Source organism: Phodopus roborovskii, unplaced genomic scaffold (assembly GCF_943737965.1).
Source record: "Phodopus roborovskii unplaced genomic scaffold, PHOROB, whole genome shotgun sequence".
Lineage (NCBI taxonomy): Eukaryota > Metazoa > Chordata > Mammalia > Rodentia > Cricetidae > Phodopus > Phodopus roborovskii.
The window spans coordinates 4,041,894-4,065,425 of NW_026126434.1; the positions used below are offsets into that span (position 1 = coordinate 4,041,894).

Here is a 23,532-nt window from a genome sequence, read left to right on the forward strand (position 1 = left end):
GTACCATTGTGTTTGCTGTTTTTACAGCAATCACAGATACTTTGAATTATTTGATTTGTTTATTGTCCATACCTGTTAGCCTAAACTTTATAAGCTACAGGAGACCAGGACATTTGTCACTTATTAACCACAAAATTCCCAACACTTAGAAGAGTGCGCACAATAAGACAAATGCTAAAATGTTAAATATATAACAACACATACAAGACAAGTCAAACAAGAACCCATCCTCTACTTCATAACCTTCAGGCCTTCAACACACCTTTGGTTTCCATCACTACAGAAGAAAATCGCTGGATAAATGCAGTAGGCTTCTGAAACTGGCTCTCTGCCTACCACTGCTGCCTTTCACAGGGCACTGGAATCCAGCTCCACAAACTCTCACCAAAGAGTAAATGGCTCTCAGGGTGAAGAAGATACAGTAAAGTGGATATACAAGCCAAATTCGGGAGATGGTAGTAAAGTTCCTACCAAGCTAGGCATGAGGACATACATTCAGATCCCCCAGTACCCATGTGAAAGTTGGAAATGGTAGGAGATGCCTATAATTCTAGTACTATAGCGGTGGAGACAGGCAAGATCCCCAGGGCTTGCGTCCAGCTAGCTTAGACAAATCAGCAAGCTCCATGTTCAGTAATAGATGTTGTCTCAAAAAATAAAGCAGAGAGCAACACAAGAAGATGCCTCACATGGACCTCTGTACTCCACACATTTGTACATACACACAAACACACAGATATCACACACACACACACACACACACACACACACACACAGAGAGAGAGAGAGAGAGAGAGAGAGAGAGAGAGAGAGAGAGAGAGCTCCAACTTATGATTATAAGGTTGTAGACTAAGAGGGATGAAAAGGTTCACATTCTGCATGTACATCAGATTGTATTACTAAATAGCCTTTCTCTTCATATCTTACCTCCTTTGTTTATCCCACCTCAGAAGAAAAGGGTAGGGCTGGAGTTTTCTCTACACTTGGAAGAGCACAGAACACCACAGCTCTCAGCTCCACTATAAAATAGATACAGTGTTCTATAAATAGCCTGCCCTTGGCATCTGAGATCTGCCTATTCTGGACACTGTCCTAGATTGTCCTATGTCAGCTTTTCACCATCCTCCTATCCTTGTATACAAAACACCTTTTGTCTTGAGTTCCATGCTTTTTGTCCATAATTCTTATTTGTCAGCATGGAAACAAAATAATCTGATATCCTGTGGTGATATATTTAAATGGCAATGCTGAAGACCTTGTTCTTTCAATGTAATATATTTGAAATGAATTTCAAAGATTAAATGGACCCTAATTTAGTAAATATTAAAGGGTGAGAAGCTATGGGGCAGTAGGCAGACATCTCTGAAGCAGCAGGTTTTTCTGGTATCCTTCAGATCACTGGTATACTCGGCAAACAGCTCAGATACATGCATTCTCCTAAGAAAAATAAAAATCCAAACAACACTGAACTACATTTTTCTACCACCAGATTATCAGCAGCAATAACAACAAAAATACCCAAAAGACACTGCTGATAGAGCAAGGAGTTCATATATTTCTGGTGGGAATGCAAAAGGGTATTGTGAACAATGTGGCTCTTGTTCATTGTCAACATGACAGGATACGGAATCAGCTATGATGTAAGACTCCAGACACATACACCTGTAAGGATCTATTTTAGTTTATTTTGGGGTTAAAAACAGTTTATTATGAGTTGATAATAGGGAGATTAAGAGAAACAAGCAAGTAAAGTTCCTATACAGCATGAATGGATTCCAGAGATAGGGAACCTGGACTAGGTCAGCCTCTTAACTAGATTAAAAGATGTAGGAAAACCCATCCTAATAGTGGGCATCACCATTTCTTAAGCTTGGGTCTTGAGCTACATAAAAAGGAGCAAGCTGGCTGGTACATTCATCTCCTATTCTCTGACTGCAGATACAATATGACCAGCTGTCTCAAGCTCTTGCCACCGTGACTGCCCAGCACTTTTCCCTTAAGTTGCTTTTTCTATCACCATAACAATAACAACAACAAAATAACTAAGACTAAAGTCATATACAAGATAAGTAATTTTGCAATTTCTAACATATATATATATATATATATATATATATATATATATATATATATAATCATGACCTTTTAATCATAAAAACAATATTCTTCTTCAGAGTCTCCCTACCCCCAGGTCTCCAGTAGTAAGTTCTCATACACATCTTTATGGAATGGTTTATACTTCTGAGTGGATGATATGTATATGACATTCCAGACTCAGAGCTGTTGCTTTGGGGAACAGGGAAGCACTTTGATTTTATTCCAGGCACAATGGAAATCTGCAGGACAATTCTAGTCATAGAGTGATTCACAATCTTAAAAATCACTAACTCATACTATAGGAATGTAAGCATGTGAGTAAGAAAAAATAGAACTACTCTCAAGGTCTAAGCAAAAGAAAATATTCAAGACTAAAATGATAGAATGGGGGAAGGATTAGATTCAAAATACACTGCAAGTACAACTGACAACTACACATCATCACAAGTAGGAGATAAGAGACTGATTGAAATACAGGAAGATTCTTAGGACCTAAGCAAGTAGGTAGTGCTTCTTATCAGCTGAGATGAGAAGGGCTTATTAGAAGGTGAAGGCTCCCTTAAGAAATTAAGCCATGTCTTTTAGATGACTCAATCTACTATTCTACTGACATTCACATAAAAACATTAAGAAATTAGGTAAAAGAGCAAGGACTTAAAGGCCATCTACACTAGCTTTATTCAAGGAACATTCAAAACAGCAAAACTAGATAAAAACCAGAGAAGGGAAATACAAGTGAAATTAGTCAGGAGCTACAGTCTCATATATTCTATAGTGCAGAGAGAACAGCCAGCAAAAGACAGAATGCACAAGAAAAAGGAAATTCACCATTGAACAGGGCACAGGAGCACATTCTTGAAATCCCAGCAATGGGAGGTTAATATAGAAATTTCAGAAATTCAATGCCAGCCTCAGACACCCAGGAAGGTGAAGGCCAGCATGAGATATAGGAACCTGCCTCAAAAAAAAAAAAAAAAAAAAAAAAAAGAAAAGAAAAAAGAAAAAAGAGGAGGGTTGATTCGGTGTCATTTTATCAGAATAACTGGTACTAATTATAATCGTTCTAGTTTATATAACCTTCATATGTTTTGGTCTATGTAAGTCTAGCTTAAAATGAAGAAATGTTAGTCTTCAGTCTTAAATGTTTAAACTTTTATGAAACATTTAGGATACTATTAAATGCTGAAGAAACAGAGATCTAAATTTTTTTTTCATGAAGTGACTACAGTGTAAAATAATAGTTTAAAATGATGAATGGGCTCAGTAGTAGAGTACTTGCTTAGCATGCATGAAGCCCTAGGCTCAGTCCCCAGCAATGACTGAAAGCAGGCATGGCACCAGCACACACCTATAACACTTGGCCAGTGGTGGTAGATCAGGAGTTCAAAATCTTTCTCTGCTACACAGTAAATTCAAGGCCACCTAAGACCTTATCTCAAAAGTAAATAAATAACCAGATAATGAAGATTCCACAGCACAAAGAGAAGTGGAAAGGCAGGTTAAATACAAAGTAATGTGAGCAAAACTCTGCATACTACCTAGCTAAGAGAAAGACCATTCAGCCAAGTTAAGTGGTCTATTAAGATCACCAGCTATCCTGATCACCTTTCCTCAGTGTTCCCATTCACTGTCTTCTAGCTGTCTCTTCTTGTCTTGAATCCTTCTTTACCTGACTACTGCATCAGTTGCTTTTTATCACAACTGAGTTGCTTCTCAGGCTTTGGGTTATGATGAAGTGTGATTCCAAATGATCTGTTTAGCAAATTTTGCTGTCCCATCAAGTAAAAATTTTCAAAAATTTTAGTGGGACAAGATAATAAATATAAAATTATTTAAAACTCTCAATAGGATTAAAATAATTTAATGCACAAAAATAAAAATATAACACAAGAGAAAAATGTTTGCATAACAATATACAAATTTGATCTTTGTTATTTTTGTAAAGATGCACCAATGAAGAAAACTGACTTCAATTATTCCCTTTCCAGTACCAGAGGAAAGACACAATAACTTACATGTTAATGAAGAAAGTAGATTGTTTCTAAATGACAATACTACTGGCAGTGACCCACAAATTAGCATACCCACATCAGTGATGATCACAAGTATTCATCCAAGAAGGTTTACATTTTTTTTTTAATTCCAGAGCAGCTAAGGATATTCCAAAACTGTCAAGATTAAAAATAACTGGTATTTCACTGGTGTGTCAGTCATACCATATGTCAGACACTGCTCCAACCTCCTCAAGGTGAGAGGTCAGGGTGGGCTTTGGGCTTCTGGCTAAACTCAGTGGTGCCAGCTCTGCTTCTTGCTCAGACCCAGGTCAAGGAATGAAGGCTCTCCCCTCACTCTCTCTCCCATCTGCTGCTTCTTCACAGAATTTCAGAGCTGTGATCTCTCCTAATGAATTACAATCTCCCCGGGTTTCTTAAACATAGAGAACACCAGGTTCCTCGCTTTCTACTTAATACCTGAATTACCTTTCCTGGGCTACCTTGTTGATTCTAAGGAAGCACAGACAGTTGTTGGTGTTGTGTGGTTGTGTGGTCTTTGTACATGTTCCCAATTTGAATTTTAATCAACTGCTCACATCACTCTGATGCGGTACAGTAACAGAACAGATGCCAGCTAGAGGCTGATATGCACCCAGTACCCAGATTCTGGAAGGGGACAGAAATCAAACTCTCTATTCCCTGCCTATTCACACCCCAAAGAACATTGTTTTAATAGAAACCAGACTTTATTAACCCATTAAAATGAAATATGCAACCCTCAATAGTCACATAATAAGCAACATGGACTCTAGGTGTGCTCCAGTCCATACTACAAATGAGTGCAATATCTATTAAATTATATGCCTTATATAGCTAAATTATCATACTAAAATTTACTATATCTTAGGAAGTATTCATTTAGTAAATATTCATGCAGAACATTGGTCTACCTTTTCTAATACAGATGAGTTCATGTACTCCACAGGTTCTCTCTCCACCTATTAAAAAAAAAAAAAAAAAAGTTTATTAGTAACTAAAAATGCAGAAAATGGCCTAAATTTTACTGTTACAAAGAATCATGCTAAATAGGCATCTTAGTAAAAAAATTCCCTAGCTATTTTCTTGAAGGTTAATGAGACTAAATAAAACAGCCTGAATTTTTCTGAATAATACAGAAATTAAGGCTCCATAACTTTTGGAATGATGACTCTTCCATTATTTGGTAGGCAGTTGGAAAGCTTCTGGAGAGACTATATCACCATTTCCTATATGCCACTTCCTATCACTTGGAAGGAAGCACAGCAAAGGGAGAACCCTAGTATATACAGGCCTATTACTTTAAATGTTAACCCCGTAGAAGCACCAGTTATATTACCACATAAGCTATAAAGGGAAGTATAGCCCTTGCCTCATCCTCAGCTACCCACTCTTACAAATTTGTTAAGAAGGCAAGTTAATTAATAACATGATAAAAAGTAATAACAATATAGCTCCATGCCTACCTCTCCCTCCAAAAAAACTGTTACTTCTTTAGAAGATCTTTTTCTTCCTAATCTCATTTTTCAACTTGGAGGTCAGGAAAATACAAACACAGGAAACTACACACATGTATACAGTCCTATGCAATCAGTTATCACAAAGCATGCACCTGAGTTACAGCAAACCAAGGCCAGACACAGCAGGTAGCCACCAACTCCTCTTCACAGCACTGCCCAAATCTACACAAAGAACTACTCTCCTGAGTTCTGATGTACAGCTGTTTCATTTGCTTATAAAGTTTATACAAATGGGACTACTGATCAGACATTCTTGAGTCTTACTATTTTCGCTACATTTGTGAAATCAGCCCCATGTATTACTTGTGATTCATTCATTTTCATTGCTATACAAAATTTCTCTGTGTTTAAATATACATAAATATGTACACAATCCTGTATATATTTATACTTACATAAACTGTAGTTCCTAAACATTTGGACTGGCTTGAGTTTGCATTTGTATTAACTTTGCTATAGGCTATTTAAAGTATGTCTCTTTAATACACATAAGCATGCCTTTCTCCTGGATATACACTCAGAAGAATTGCTGCGTATATTATCTGACAAGATAATAGCAAGTGATGGAGCTCTGTGGTACGCATACACAACGGAAAGGTATAGAGTCTCTATAAAGACTCCTTTGACATTTGTAACAATAGAGATAAGCAGTAAAAACACTAAATCTGAGTGAAAAAAGCCAGACACAAAAGACAAATTAAACCCAATTAGAGGAATGGTTTTATGACAATTTATTATAGTCTTAAAAACTGATGAGAAAGATTTTAAATGTTCTCACCACAAAAAAATGAGTAGAAAAAGTGGAAGACATGTCTTGATTTAAACTTCTACTATATGTGTACATATAAAAACATTACATATATCTCATAAATATACTGATTATTCTTTTTTATATACTGATTATTCTTATTTAAGAGCAATTTTACTAATCACTATGTAAATATGTATTTCTTTTCCTCAAAAACATAATGTAAGCTCAATAAAATTGTGTAGTATTTTCTGTATGTTTAACCTTATCAATTATACCATGAATTACTTAATTTTTGCATACTATTAAATTATGTAATCATTTTAGATCATTATAAACAGTTCAGTTACAAGAAACATAATTCCTATACCAACTATATGAGAAATAAAAACAGTAATTTTTTTTTTTTTTTTAAAGTGGGTCATCTAGCCAGGAGTTGGTGGTGTATGCCTTTAGTCCCAGCACTCAGGAGGCAGAGGCAGGTGAATCTCTGTGACTTCGAGTCCAGCCTGGTCTACAGAGCTAGTTCCAGGACAGGCTCCAAAGCAATACAGAGAAATCCTGTCTCAAAAAAAAAAAAAAAAAAAAAAAGAAAGAAAGAAAGGAAGGAAGGAAGGAAGGAAGGAAGGAAGGAAGGAAGGAAAGAAAGGAAAAAAAAGTGGGTCATCTGAGAAGGAAGCAAAAAAGAAAACTATTTCTGTCACCAAAGTTGGTTAGATCTACAGTGTAATTTGGTTAGATCTACAGTGTAATTTGATTGTAAAACTGCCCCTCTTCCTTGGGAGGGCCTAGTCCCTACTCCAAATGACTTGTAAGATTTTGTTGATCCCCCCTGGAAGGCATCACCCTCCCAGTGGAGTGGTGGTGGAGGGGATGGGATGGGAGGGTAGTTGGGAGGCATGGGAGGGAGGGAGGAAAGAAGGAAGGGAGAGGGGGAGAGAGGGAGGGAGGGAGGGAGGGAGGGAAGGAGGGAGGGAAGAAGAGAGGGGAGAAGGGAGGGAGGGAGAGGGAACTGGGATTGATAAGTAAAATAAGAAAAAAAATAATAAAAAAAAAGAAAAAAACCTGCCCCTCTTCCTTGATCAATAACAATAATATTAAGGATCAGGAATATAGGCTTAGCAATTAAAAAAAAAAAACACTAAACACAAAGCTAAAATTAAAAAAGAATTATTATTCAGCAAAATTCCATTGTCAAATATAGAACCAATAAACTATAACAGATCACTTGCTGAAGACCTAGAATAAAACATACCTGAATGGATCTTTTAAAACTTTAAGACATTAGTCAAATGAGTAGGTATTCACTCAATTTTAATGGACTATTTTCAAGATACTAGAAATAATGAGGCCTATGATGCTTTCATATTCTTCTATACAATAATTAAGTCACATCCTCCAAATGTCAACATTTGTAACTTACATTGAGTTACATATGTTGTTACTCATGGAACCAGATTGGCATTTAGTTTTTTGAGACAGGGTTTCTCTGTGTAGCTTTGTAGACAAACAGAGATCCACCTGCCTCTGTCTCCTAAGTGCTGGGACTAAAGGTGTGCACCACCACCACCCAGGTCAGATTGCACCTTTTTAACATCTACCATTAAAGATTCTCTTGGGCTGAAGAGATGGTTCATACTGTTCTTGCAGAGGACCAAAATTTAATTCCTGGGTCCCATCTCTGATGTCTCATAACTACAATTCCAGGGATCTGATGCGCTCTTCTGGCCTTTGCAGACATCTATATTCAAATACACACACACACACACACACTATACATTATTTTGAAATAAATAAAAATAAATCCTTAAAACTAAATTCTCTACATATTTAATATAAACTGGTTGTTTTATTTCATGCACCTAATCCTAAGTATATATCAACGGTTTTTTATAAAGCTCAGTATTAACAATAACAGCAAAACAAGACACTATGGAATGACATGATAAACTATCTTTTAATATATATATACACATACATATATACCTACATGTTTTTTCACATTTATTTATTGTGTGTATATGTGTACCCATGAACATGCATTTTTGGCACAGTACACATGTGAAAGCCAGAGGACAACATGCAGGAGTGGGTACTCTCACCCACAATGTGAGTTCTGGAAATTGAACTCAGGCTGTTAGGCATGGCAACAAGAATCTTTACCCAATGAGCCATCTCTTGCTGCCCCTATCTCTGGTATTTATTTTACCTACATTAAATAAAAGAACTTCAGTTTTTAAAAGCTAGTCAAATAATTACTACATCTTAAACTTAGTTGACTGACAACTGTCAAATCTGTCAAAGTACTTATTTAAAGAAAAAAAATCACACAGCTAACATAGACAAGAATTTGGAAATAAACTTAGCTCGTTTTTTTATGGTTCCAAGTAAAACTTAACTAATAGCTAAAATTTCCCAAGATTGCTAATTAGTGTTTTTAAAAATTCAAAACTTATAGTATCAATGAAGTTAATAAAGAAGTTAAAATTAACTTTTTTTCATTTGTACAAAAAGTAGGAAAATTATAAAATTGCTTTTGAATGTTTTAAGGTAATTTAAATTAGTGAATTTCCTAAAACTGTCTTTGGAGATAGTATAAGCACTGGTCTTGAAATAACCATCTTAGCAACATGGAATAAAGACAGTCATCAGTATCATTATCCTGAGGCAAATCCATGTAAGATCAAGAGAAATATTATACAATCCTCCACAGTGGCAAAAGTAAGGGAGATTTAAAAAAAAAAAAAACAGGTGTAGGGGCACATATGTGCCTTCATGTGTTTGTATATGAATGGACACACAACTGTGAATGTGCCTAGTAAGTACCTAGGATATTTTTGAGAGGGGGGTGAGAATCATTACAGGTTATCCACTTACTTTCCTACATGTTTACAGATGGGAAAATGCACCATCAAAATACATGGAGGTGCCAAAGATAGAATTAAACATGTAATTTAGTTCCTGTAAGTTCTCTTTAAGATTCATTTATTCAGGTCTGACTACTAGCCTAAATCATCTCCACATACACCAATTTTTTTTCATGGTCAGACACTGAAAAACTAGTGTCTTACCTTTCATCTTTTTTTTTCCCCGAGTTCATTCATGGAAGTAGTTAGAACCTTTAAGTTCCTCTGTAAATTCTTCTACTTATTGTAATAAGGAAAAAAAAAAAACTTAAACATTTCCTGTTTATGCTGCCAACTGCCCCAAGTCACCTTAACCTATTTAGACCTCTAACTTCTAGATGTATTTTTAGATGAGTCCCCAATTTAAGCCATTCACTCATACTAGTTTTGGGTCTCTAATTTTAAAAGCACAATGTTACAAAAGATCATGCTTTCTGGGTTGAGCCAGGCTTCTTTCCTAAAATCAGCATCATCTAGTACTGTCTTTACAAACCTGTGTTTGGGTATATGGAACGTGAGGTGAGAAAATGTAGTTATTGTAAAGTGGTAATAATAATACTAATCCCAGGACCCCCCCCCCAAAAAAAAAGAATAGCTTTCGTGTTGCATGCTCTCTCTGCTAAAAGGGAATAGTTGCTGGAGGCGGATCAATGGCAATTTTGAAAACTTCCAAAACCAAGTTCACAACTAATAGGAAAAAGGATACACACTAGGTTTGTCTCTGATAGTCAAAAGAAAGAGAGAGAGAGGAGGGAGGGAGAGAGAATGAGGGAGAGAGGGAAGGAGGGAGGAAGGAAGGGAGGGATAGAGGAATGAGCAAACAAACTAGTCAACAAAGCTGAACTGATGCTGGGCAATGCTAGAGAAGTTGTATGTCCTGGATAGCCAGTGGAATGTCAGTACAGCTTGAGTAAAACAATGATTCCAACTTGGAACCACCAGATAGCTAGGACCTATAAGCTGCCCATTTTTGGAAATGCCTTTTAGAATGTGTGCTTGTAGGGCTGAAGAAATAGCTCAGCAATTAAGAGCCCCAGCCACTCTTCCAGAAGACCTGGATGTGATTCCCAGCACCTACATGACTGCTGATGATTACACCACCAATTCCAGAGAATCTGATGCCCTCTTCTGACCTAATGGGCACCAGAGCTCACATGGAATGCAAACACACATGCAGGCAAAACATCTATACACATAAAATAATATTAAAGAAAAAAATTTAAGTATACTTGCACAAGAGCTAACTTCCTCACCTCTCAGTAGAATTTTCTTTGCTTAATACACTATTACCAACAACCTAACTTTCTATGAAGAACTGCTTAGTAGTCATACCTCTGACAGACAAAGGAGGAGATGGTTACTTAGAAATAATTTGGGATTATAAGATAAAGCGTGTTATACAGAGGAGGAAATCAAAGTAATTGTTAGTACTAAACTCAAGGCTAATTCACTGAACAGAGCTACTAAAAGTATGCCTAACTGCTACAAACACCTATTCTCAATTCATAACACAACTTAGTTTGCAAAAGACTAAAGCAATGCTAGAGTGAGTAATCCAAGTAAAACAGTCTATAGTTTTGGTTGAAAACAATATTATTTGCACCAACGAGAAGTTACACAAAAGGTTGTTCTAATAATAAGCTACATTCATAGAATTAAGTACAAGTAAAATTATAATAGCTTCAGTACACAAGCAGAATGGAACTTTCCATCACTATATTTCAAATTTTAAAACAAAGGAATGCACAATTGTCTGCAAAAGAAGAGAAGATATCACACACACACACACACACACACAGATGCATTTTAAGTATTGCTTAAGAAAGCAAAACTAGGACTAGGTTAGACCAAAGTTGCCAAATAGCAGACTTGGCAGTACAAAACTTCAAGCAAAATATAAAGACCTTAAAGGTATAACATGTATTACCTCAAAACTAGTTTTGAAGTCATCACCACTGAATATTTTTGTACAAAGGAAGCATGCATGATTTATCTCTTGGTGCACACACTATACTGTAACCATATGCTTAAAATTACCTATCCCACCAGAGCATAAATTCTAACAGGGAAGATCCCACAAAGTCTACTTCTGAACATTGTGTATACCTGGTATTCAATAAATATTGATTGAATTAACAGGAACATGAACTAGATGTTTTAAGAACTACTCCATTAGGAAGAATGTTGAATGAAATACCCTCAGGACTCCTAAACTTCTAATGGACCTTAATACAAAGTCTGTCTTTAGTTTTGTCTGCAGTCCTTTGAATAAGCCTTGTTGTGAACAGAAGAACAGATATTTGTAGCAGTTAGACATACTCTTAGTAGCTGTGTTCAGTGGTTTCACCACCTTTGAGTCTAATACTAAATTACTGATTTTATCCCCTCTATAAAACCTTTATCTTGCAATAAATTATTTCTACGAAGTGACTATGTCATCCTTTACAAGTTAGTGCTATGACTGCCAATCAAGTCTTTAAAAAAACATTGGCTTATGGTATTATCATACTGAGCAAATAAGATTCTCTTCAGAGGTGAAGAAATTAATGATGGTATGTATAAACAGAACCCATTTCAGTAAGTGTTAAGAGGCATAGTTAGACTGCCTTAACCTGATAACTTTACTTGAAACATATTAACTACAGTTTCCTTGCCAAATTAGAGAGGCCTAAGTGTTGATATTTATATCACGAAAACCTTAAATAAATGCATAGGTATAAGAATAGGCTGCATGTATAGCCCAGCACCAAAAGACATACAGGGAATCTTATCATTTAAAGATACAAAAGACAGAGCAAAATGCTATAACATTTAACTTCCAGAGGAAGATATGCATGCATTAAGAAAAACTGGACAATAAGAAGTTACAAGTTATGAGATCATATTTGAATCCTATCTGGGCCAATCCTTCATTTTATGCATAAAATTGTACTTTTATGGCTTTACAAGAAATTCTTCCACCAAGTTGCTGGCAAAATAAAGCATTCTACATCCATCAGTGGATTTTGCTCCCTGACTTTCCAGCTCCAGTAAACTATACTGGTAAGAAAAAGGGTTGAACATGTTGTCCTGAACAACAAGAGTATCAAAGATTACAGATAGATTTTATTCTCCATCATCTTAGCAAATGCAGGTACTTAAAAAATCATGTCAATGCATCCTGTACTCAATCTCCAAAATGAAGAAAACTTCCAACACACAGCTAAATCAATTCAATAGTTCCATGCCTGTGTCCCAGGTACTTATACTAATTAGGGGAATAACTGTGCTGAGTTTTACTCAGGAGGAGCACATAAAATGTAGACAAGTAATGATTCAGCTATTGATACCCTGCACATGAATGTACACATCCCAGAGGGAAGTTTTGGGAATCTTTCTGCACTGACTAAGCTCATCTGAAATGGGAAACAAAATTCTGTGGGCACTCTCCTACCTGTGTGATACTAACCGCACAATATCCTCTTTAAAAGCAAGGCAAATTACACATCACTCCAGTCCCATGTTCTCAGAATACAGGGAAAACACACATCAGTACCACCTACCTTATCCAGGAAGTTAATTCGAATTAAGCTACATGTGAAACATTTCTGTTGGAGTCTTCTGGGTGTATCTGTCACAAAGATGTATTTACTTCTTCCTCCCCCCACCCCCCCCCGGAGACAAGCAATTTTAAGGGTCAGATGAGAGGGTTAACCTCACGCACATGCCCTGGTCCCCTCCACCCGTTAGCAGGAGGGGATAGCACGGATATCACCAGCTCAGAGCGCGGGCTCGGCACCGGCGGAAGCAGCACCTTGAGCGGGTCTGCCTGTCCCATGCCGACCTCAACAGCAGCAGCTTGGGGGGGGGGGGGTCCCAACGCCGACTCTGTGTCTCAGCGCCTTAGTACCTGAGTCTCCTCAGCACCTAAGTACCTCAGCATCTCAGCACCTGGGCGTCTCAGTATCTCAGTGTCTCAGCATCTCAGCACCTCAGCGCCTTAGTACCTGAGTCTCTCTCCTCAGTGCCTCAACTCCTTGGTACCTGAGTCTCCTCAGACCTCAGTAGCTCAGTGTCTCAATACCTCAACATCTCAGCACCTCAGTACCTCAGCGTTTTAGCACCTGAGTCTCCTCAGCATCTCAGCATCTCAGTACCTCAGCACCTCTGCGTTTCAGCACCTCAATGCCTTAGTACCTGAGTCTCCTCAGCACCTCAGCGTCTCAGTACCTCAGCATCTCAGTACCTCAGCGCCTACATCGCTTACGCCAGTGCCCGCAGGGACCGCGCCTAGGCCGGTGTCCCGCATCCGCCGCCTCTCTCACGGGTCGGGACCCACCACCCGCGCCTCGGCCTCCCAGGCCCTGCGCTCACCCACGGGGCGTCTTCTGCGCGCTTCGCTCGGCCTCCACTTACCCTCGATCGCCATGATGCGCTCGCCATGGACCGCACCAACAGCCCAGAGAGAGAAGGGGGAAGGAGGGTGCGGGAGGAGGGAGGGAGGATGCGCTTAGGCCTCTGGCGAGAGGGGCGGGGCCACCCCGGGGCCAGGCTGCGGGTCCTCAGGGGAGCCGGGGCGGGGCGGCGGGGTGGGGTCAGAGCTCCAGAGCAGGCAGCGCAGGAAGCGGAACCTTCCACGGACGCGCACCGTCGGCACGTGACACAGCCCCGCCCCTGGGCCCTCTAGGCCCCGCCCCTCTCCGTTACCGTACCTTGGGCCCACTACCGGGGTTTAACCTGCTCCCACCTACCTCCTCGGGCCCCGCCCCTGGAGCGCCCACGACCCCGCCCACCTCGGACCAATCCCGCCCAGCTCGCTCAGGCCACGCCTCCGCCCTGTCCTCTCCCGCCCCCAACCCTTGCAGGGTCTCCGGCAGGAGCTGAGCCTCTGAGTGCCACCGGCCACCTCCCTCAGCATCCAATCCCCATGCAGCTCCCCTCGGCCCGAGCCACAGGACGGGTCAGCACCGCGGACAGGTCCCGGCACGGAGTGGACAGGCGCGCCATTCCCGCCCAGCCAAAGTCTACCCAGTTTTGTTTTGTTTTGTTGTTTTGCCTGGCCACTCACCTCCGATCTCCGCTTTGGAGTAGAGACCGCTTCTTGGCACAACAAACGAGAAGGAGGGTCTCTGTCCCTCCCTTTCTGCAGCCTCATTCCTGATGAGACTCAGCTCCAAGGGAACACGGTGTTGGTGGCCCCTTGGAAGTACATAAGCTGGCATATGTTGAAGCACACATTTGAAGCCACCGCAAATGTAGGTGATGGACAGACATCTTGACAAAGGGCCTGATGAACTTGTCTGTACTTTTTTTTTTTTTTTTTCAGTTTGCCAAGCCCGTGAGCTCGTGAACAGGTCAAGGCCAGCCCTGAACAACCAACAGCTAGCTACCTAATGTTCACTTCAACCCCCTCCACTTTGCACGAATTCCCAGTTGGGTACTTTCAGGACCTGAACAACAAAGAGGCAATAAGGGGTAGGGACTCAGCAATTCTCCCTGGTGGGGAAAATGCTCTCTCCTAGGGCGGGTGGCTATATTAAGGGCTGACACAAAGAACATGTTTTTCACTTATTACGTAAGTGATATTGGACTGTAATCTAGAGCAGAAACCGTCTTTTCATTGCTTTTATATAACCTCTCCCTCAGTCAGTTTATGCTCAATAGACGTTCATCCTCTAACATTTTTTTTACAGTGTTTATTTACTGGGGCAAGACAAGCACGTGAAGGTCAGAGGACAGCTTGCAGAAGTGTGTTCTCACCAACATATGGGCTTCAGGGATCAGGCAGGATCAGTGCAAACACCTTTACCCTATGAGATATTGCCCTGGTCCCACTCTTTAACGTTTTGACTAGTTCAGTAAATCTCTATTGATCCAGGCATTGTGCTAGGAGCTGGCTGCAAGGGTTGGAGAGATAGATCAGTTGGTTAAGTGTTGGTTGCACAAGCAAGAGAACTTGAGTTAAATTCCATATGATATATATATATATATATATATATATATATACATACATACATATATATTTGCCTGTTATCCTAGCAGATCCTTAAGAGTTCACATTGGCAAGCCAGCGTAGACTAGTTGATAAGCTCCAAGTTCCATGAGAGATCCTATCTCAAAAACGAAGATGGATGGCAGCTTACAAATGTCTGTAACTCCAGTTCCAGCTGATTTGATGCCCTCTTCCAGCCTCCATGGGCACCAGGCATGCATACATACACATTCACACACACACACACACACACACACACACACACACACACACACTCAAGAAAAGCACTCATGTACATAAAATAGATAAGGTAGAAAGTGATTGAAGAAAATACTCAGTGTGTCTATCTTACACACACACATGCATGCACCTACACATATAGGAGCACACATGCACAGAAACACACATGCACACCAAAAAACATCCGTCTATAGACAAGAATTGTTATTCAAGTACCAAATTAAACAACTGTCCTGCTAAAATACTTATAGGTTAGCCTAAGAGCTCTCTCTCTCTCTCTCTCTCTCTCTCTCTCTCTCTCTCTCTCTCTCTGGTAAGTGAACCAGAAGTTTTCTTGGGGTCCAAATAAAATAGCTTTAGTTAATGACATACTTGAGCTTCACTACATTAAACTTGAAACTACAGCTCTTATTATGACTTTTCAAGAATTTCATGTTGAAAGCAAATAATCTTAGTAATCACTTCATCACCAATTACACAGGTTATGTGAATCTGCATAACACATGTTATTTCACCATCACCAAAGCCACTTATTGCTAAAATATTTCCCTCAGTTATAATTCATAATTTGCTCTACCAACATGGGTTAGTGATAGTCTGTTATCCTAAACCATGTTATTATAAACTGAATTGACTCTTTTGTCCCTTTCCTCTTTCCAATGCACCAGCTGACTGTGCTTATACACTGTCCCACCATGTTATACAACATGAGGTCCTTACCAAATGTGATCACTGAAGTGTAAACTGCCAACCCTCAGAACCCATGAGCATAATTAAAACATTTTCTTTATCAGTTACTCAGCCTTGGGTGTTTGGCTATAACACAGAAAATGGACTAAGACACTGCCACTTAGGATTAGTGGCTTAAGGTGACTTCTTTATATACTGCATTTTTTTAAACAAAAAAAGAATGTGATGAGCTCAACAGTTCTAATTTCGAGAAGTATCATTTTTAAATTAAAATTTTTACATTTTAGTATAGACCATGCCTAAAGACAATAGTTATTTTTAATCTTGACTACATACCTCCAAAATATTTATACTATATGTTTTAATGCACTTGAAATTCTCATGAACTTCTTTATTTTTAAGTTTTCTTTTTTAGACTGGGTTTCTCTGTGTAGCCTTAGCCGTCCCGGAACTCTATAGACAAATCTGGCTTTGAATTCAGAGATCCACCTGCCTCTGCCTCCCTGTGCTGCGATTAAAGGCATGCATCACCACTGTCTGGATCTCTTCTTCATTTTTTAATTTTTGCTTTTTATAATTAATTGTTTGTAAAATGGCTTAAAACATATCACTCAAGCAGTTTTTCATTATGTGTTATGGAAATAATTAGAATCTAAGATTAAAAAAATTAAAGAAGACAAAGAAATTTCTTTTCTTATGATTCTGAAATAGAAATGTTTCAGTATTATAATTTTTAATCAGCTTGTCCATAAAAAATATTTAAGACAATAGTTTGAATTTCCAGTAACATAGTAATTGTGTTCAAATATTGATGGAAAGATTAAACATTAAAGTTGAAAGTAGGAAGACCAAATGAAATGGAAGGAAAAGAGATTCCATGCACTAAACTAAATAATCACTACTCGGAACAATATAATCTTGGTGGAAAAATTACTCCAAATACAAAGGTTCCCAACAAATTTTTAAGAAACAACCCATGTTTAAGCTGGAGTCTTTGTTTAAATAAATTATTTAATTGAAGTAAGAAAATTGTAAATTACACATGTAAAAGTAAAGACTACATGCAGACACTCATTTGGAAAGATGTAATTCATGCCACTATGCTATTCAGTGCTTTTGGGACTGGCTTTGCATGAAGGAGACTTTTAAAATATTTATTTTTATTTTATGTCTAATCATGCCTAGGTATGTGTGTCTGCATGTTTGTTTGTGTGAATGCAGGTGGCCTCAGAGGCCAGAGGCACCATGATGCCCTGGAGTTGGAGTTAGAGACAGTTGTGAGCCTCCTGATGTGAGTGCTGGGAACCAATAGCATTGTCTTTTTTCCAAGGCTTCATGAAGTAAAAAAAGTGGCAAATTCATCCTTACAAAATAATATTACCACTTTATGTTAATTTTAAAATCAGATATTATAAATTAAAACAATTTGCTTAGCTTTATAAATATGTCTGGGTTATTTTGATTATATTTATGTTGCAAACTCTGAGACACAAGCTTTCACAGAATGCTTTATCTCGAATTAATTCTGGATTATTTGCTGTTCTTTGGGTTGTGAATGAGAATAGCTCTACTTTAACAAGCTTAAAGAAAATGGAAAGTCAACTTTAAGTATGTCAATACAGAAATATGAATGAGCCTCATATCCGCTAGACTTGGGATCCCAGATGCTATTATTAGAACTTCACACCTAGAATCTTGATTCCTGTCTGCATGTTGGCTTCACGTTGTTTGATCCCCATGGACTAACTACCTCTCTGTGGCTGAAAAAGAGAGATTGAAAGATTTACCACATGTAAGTTTAGCCAACTTTCTGAGTTCCAAGACCATAATTTTCTCTAAATGAGTGGGGAGACATTCTTTTAACTTAAGTGGGCTGCCCTGTTCCAGACTAGTCAGAAGACCAAATATTAGATGTTTGATGTTTCAGAGCCATGCCCCCATGGTCATGGAAGGGTATTAGTTATCTGTATTAGGTACTTTTTCTTTAATCACCATGACCAAAATATCTGATAGAAAACAGGGAATATAGTTTTATTTAGACCCAAGAATTCAGAGATTTCAACCTGTAGTTGCTTGGTTCTAGAACTTCATAGTAAAGAGTTTCTTCACTTGAAGCACACAAGAAGCAGAGACACAAACAGGAAAAAACCAGGAACAAAAATACCACTAAGGACCTGTCTCCAGTTACCTACTTCCTCGTACTGAATCTCACCTCCTAAAGTTCTCAGAACCACCCCCCCCCGGAATAGTCCCACCAAACTGGGCACTAAATGTAAAACACACGAGCCTGTGGGAGACACTTCACAATCATGCTGTATAAGCCCATATGACCCACATTGTTGAACCCTTTAAAAAAGAAGAGAGTTGCCATGAAGAAGCTGTTGAATAGAAAAGGCTTAAATGGTGACGAATAAGGCACTCTTTAGACATCCATCCCAACACACACAACTTTCAAGAATCTTCCACTCAGCACACTTCATAGAGGTTCCCTTACAACAGAGACAGGCAAAGGAATGATCTACAGAAATGAAAATATTCTGTACTTGCAGCCACATAATAGCCAGTAGCCATATGTGAATGAACACTTGAAATGTAGCAGGAACAAATGAAAAAAAATAAGAATATAGTTTTATTTAATTTAAGTGAAAAAGCCACATAGAAATAGTATGTTAGCCAAGGTTCCCTAGAAGGGCAGAACAGATAGAATATATATGTATATATCTGTTTATGGACTGATGGATAGATGGTTAGATGATTGATGGAGAGGGATGGATAGATAGATTATTAAAGAGGATTCACTAGATTGGCTTCCATGATAGGGTCTGGGTAGTCCAACAACTGCTGTCTACACACTACAGATATATTATAGGGGCTGGGTAGTCAAGCAATTGCTGTCTGTGCACTATAGAGGCTGGGAAGCCAGTAGCTGCTCAGCTCACAGAGCTGGATGCCTCAGCGGTCTCAACCTGATGCCAAAAGGCTGAAAGAGTTCTTGGAGAGTCTCTGATACATTGTGTTCATTCGAAGACCAGAGACACCAGAGGCTGATGCTTAGGATGGCAGCAGTAGAAGCGATGTATTCACTAAGGAAGATGGGGAAGCAGACAAGCAACACTTTTCCCTCAGACCTCTTAACACCTGGGTCCTCTTTTGGAAGGGGCTGCATCTCCTAGGGGAAGGTCTTCTCCACTGGGTTATCTGTTTTGGAAACACCCTCACAGACACATCCAGAAGAGTGTGTCTCTTAGTGGATTCGTGATCCAGTCAAGTTGACGATCAAGCCTAGCCACCACAGCTAATGTATACTTTATTCTATGATGGTATAGTCACATAACAACATACATTGTGTAGTAATACCCAGGCAGGCTACCAACGGTTATTTAGGTGGAACTGGTAGGAAGAGAGCAGTAATAACTTCCCATGTGACAGTGCTACCTGGTGACCTAGTACCCAAAGTTGAATGCTGTGTGGAGGTAAAAATTGGGACAGGAAGAAAAGAAAAAATTAAATTAGAATAGTTATTTCCTCCCTCCTATTGCCTCTGGAATGCATTTTTGTCAAAAATTGTCAGCATTCCATAGACAATACAGTAATGATCAAAACCGAGCATGGAACATTCTAGAATTATTTTATTAATTTAGATAAATGGTAGTTTTTCCAGTCAGTTTTTGTTTGTGTGTTACTGCTTTGTTGTTTTGCTTTGGGGCTAAAACCAGTCTAGAACTCACTAACCAACCCAGACTGGTCTCAAGCACACAACCCTTCTGCCTCAGCCTCCTGGGTGGTGGGATTATAGATTTGGACATCACATTCATCTTAAAATGAGTCTTCCAGCCAAGTATAACTGTAGCAGCACCACACAGGCTCTAGCAAAGAAAGATGAACTAGCTCAGAAAGTCACTTCTGTTCTATCTCCCAAGCCTTTTAGGCAGACAGAAGGACCACCTACACCACTCTTCCTTTTCCTCTGTAAACATGATGTTATTCCTGTATAATCTTGGGTTACAATGTTCTCATTGCTCAAGGACATAGTTGCTGTTGGATAACTGGAGATCAGAGCACTGTAGGTTGGTTTGGTTTTCCAGTGCTGGTGACAGAACCCCCAAACTCCACACATGCAAAGCAAGTGCTCCACACTAAGCCATAACCCCTGCTCTCCACTGCAGCTTTTTTGAGAGAGCGATAGCTCAGCATGGTCTACCCTGTCAGCCTAGAAGCATGAACAGAACGTCTAGACCAGTTTAACACAAAGTGATCAAGAAACACATGCTCAGTAGATATAGGATAAGCAACTAAATGTTCTTATTCATAACAAAGTACATTATCTTGTTCTAGGCAGGATATTTAAAGATTTTTCCCACAGCTGAATATTTCTATGATAATGACAAGTGACATTTATATAATGATTTTCACTGAATGGCCCCCAAAAATGTACCATCAACCTTTAAAAATAATATAAATATGTCACCCACAGCCAATGTAGCCACCTATCACAAGGATGCAAGAAACAACATTTAGAAGCCCACCAAGAGCATATGTATAGAAATGAAATAGAATCCTATGCCTAAAATAAATTGTTAGATGAGAAAAAATTATTATCTATTATTATGAAACAGTCGTTCATTTCTCTTTGGTTTATGTAACTACCATGTGTAGGCCTCAAGCCCTGAAGGCCTTAAGAAGCAATAAGAGCTTATTGTTTGCAGCCAACACAAAAATGTGGACCATTATTTTATGTAAATATAGAGACTTGGGGCTGGAGAGATGGCTCAGCAGTTAAGAGCATTTACTGCTCTTATAAAAAAGACTGAAGACTGGTTCCCAGAACCTACATCAGGCAACTCACAACCTCCTGTAATTCCAGCTCCAGGGAATCTAATGCCATCTCTGGACTCCACAGACACCTGTAGTCACACATGTTCAAACCCACAGGCGCACACACACACACACACACACACACACACACACACACACACACACACACACACACCATTTTTAAATCATTAAAAATCAGATGCTCAATATATTTTAATATTTTTGTGCCTATGTGGGCATACATGTGTAGTGGGGCATATACATATCTGCTTGTGGAGTTCAGAGAACAGTCCTGAGTGTTTGTCCTCAACTTGTACCTTGCTTAAGGCAATGTCTCTCTTACTGTTTGCTGGAATTATAGACACACATACCATGTCATCTGGCTTTTATATGGCTTCCAGGGATCTGAACTCAGGTTGTCAGGCTTGAGTGGCAAGTTCTAACTCTCTCCAACCCTCAATATATTTTTCCTAAAAGAATAAATTATAAAAGTGTAGGATATTATGGACCCTTGGTATTAGTATTTATTAAGCTTTAATGTTTATATCTCACAACAATCAGATAAAATAGTTGTTGAAATTGTGACAAAAAAGGGGCTGGAGAGATGGCTCAGCAGTTAAGAGCACTGACTGCTCTTCCAGAGAATCCAGGTTCTGTTCTCAGCAACCACGTGGCAACTCACAACTGTCTGTAACTCCAGTTCAAAGGGATCTGGTACCCTCACGAATATATGCAGGCAAAACACCAATAAATATAAAATTTAAAAAATTGTAATATAGAAAAATAAAAAATGGAAAAATAACTTTGTTGTTGTTTGAGATAGGGTTTCTCTGTGGCTTTGGAGCCTGTCCTGGAACTTTCTCTGTAGACCAAGCTGGCCTCGAACTCAGAGTTCTGCCTGCCTCTGCTCAGATTAAAGGCCTGTGCCACCACTATGCTGCAGAAAAATAAAATAACTTTTAATACAGTATCTCCATGATATTTTTCCTAATATAGAATTTCTCTATGTTTGCATGTTTAGTTTAGGTTATGGATTAAAGCATGGCATAGCACTCCGTATTCTCTCTACATTTTTTTTAAATTAAGTACTTTTTCATAAAATATTTTGGTCATATCCCTTCCCCTCCCCCAGTTTCTACTTAAAACTTCTACTTAAAAACTCATTTCTACTTAAAAACTTCAAGTTCTTGCTCTGCCTCTCTTGATAAAAACAAAAACAAAAACAAAAGAAAGGAATTAAAACAAAACAAAAAAATAAAACAAGGGAAATGGTAGCACAGGAAAAAAACATAAAGTTTGTTTTGTGTTGGCCAGCTCCTCCTCCTGGGCATGGGCCCTGCCCTGGAGTGTGGCTGATACACCCACACCCTGCCTTCCTAATGTGTAAGCCTATGCCTTTTATTCAAGGGAAGACAACCGATTACAGGACTGTGCCATGTCCTAAGGACTCGGAGGCCTGGGTTACAATAGTCACAGAACAGCAGTTCACACAGCTTTATTGTTTAAATGTATGCAGTCTCCTCTATAAGACCAGGATTTAAATGTCTGGTACCCAGATAGGGATACTTTTGGGGTAAATTCTGGAAGCTTGGGACAGGGGAACCAAGCTGCTGGAGAGTGTAGGTTACCAGGGCACGATCCTCTATGGTGTATATCCCTACCTAACTCTCTCTCTCCCTTCCCTCTTCCCCCTTCTCTTCCACTCTCTCCTTCCTAGTTGGCCACATAGCTCTCCTCTACCACACATTCTCATAGCCATGGTGTCCTGTCCAATGACATAGGGTCAGTTATCATGTACTGATCAGACAAAGACAAAATCTCCCTCTTTGCTTTTAAACTATGCCAAGCATTTTGGTCGCAATGTTATGAAAATAAAACACAGACATGCAATTTCAGAATTTTAAATTATATGCTAGGATTTGGAAGTGAATTGTGAGACCCCCTAAGCAGATTTTGTTTTCAATAACTGTGGTAAATTTTCACTTTGTGAGAACACTCACTAAATTTAAGAGACATTGCAAAATCTTATTTTAAAAAATGACACTTAGTGGCTAAGGAGACAATTCAGTGGGTAAAATGATTGCTATGCAAGGTGAGGACCTGAGTTCAAATCTTCAGAACCAAAAAAGCCAGATAGAGTAGTACCTGCTGGCTGCAAGAGCTAGCTTTCAGGGTTGAAATTTTGGCTCAGTGGTAGGCCCTGAGTTCAGTCCTCAGCTCTGGGCGGGGGGGGGGGGGACGGGGGACGGGGGACAAAATAACAAAAAAGAGTAGCACCTGTCTGAAGCCCTCCCTAGATGCTTTGGGCAGGCTAGCCTGACATAAACAGTAGAGAGCACTGGATGCTTTGGGATGGACTAGTCTGATACAAGAAGTAGCAAACAACAAGAAACCCTGTCTCAAACAAGGTAAAAGTTAGGATTGGCACCAGAGGTTGTCCTATAACCTCCACTTGCACTGTGCTATATGTATGACTCCACTCATATGCAGGAACACACAGACAGATGTATACACA

At 39.1% G+C, this 23,532-nt stretch overlaps 1 protein-coding gene across 3 annotated transcripts in view; it reads right to left on the bottom strand.

Annotated features, from left to right (window-relative positions):
* Positions 1-13,783, bottom strand: part of Syt14 (synaptotagmin 14) — a 113,340-nt gene extending 99,557 nt beyond the window's left edge. The window contains exons 1-2 of one of the 3 annotated variants that reach the window (XM_051186670.1): positions 13,697-13,783; positions 5,042-5,089 (exon numbers count right to left, since the gene is read on the bottom strand). In XM_051186670.1, the coding sequence (XP_051042627.1) occupies positions 5,042-5,089; positions 13,697-13,709 (61 nt within the window). In that variant the 5' untranslated portion in view covers positions 13,710-13,783. Of the gene's footprint in view, positions 1-927; positions 1,016-5,041; positions 5,090-13,696 lie in introns of those variants that run through there. The other 2 variants (XM_051186671.1, XM_051186672.1) reach the window with 2 other exon arrangements.
* Between the last annotated feature and the right edge of the window lie 9,749 nt (positions 13,784-23,532).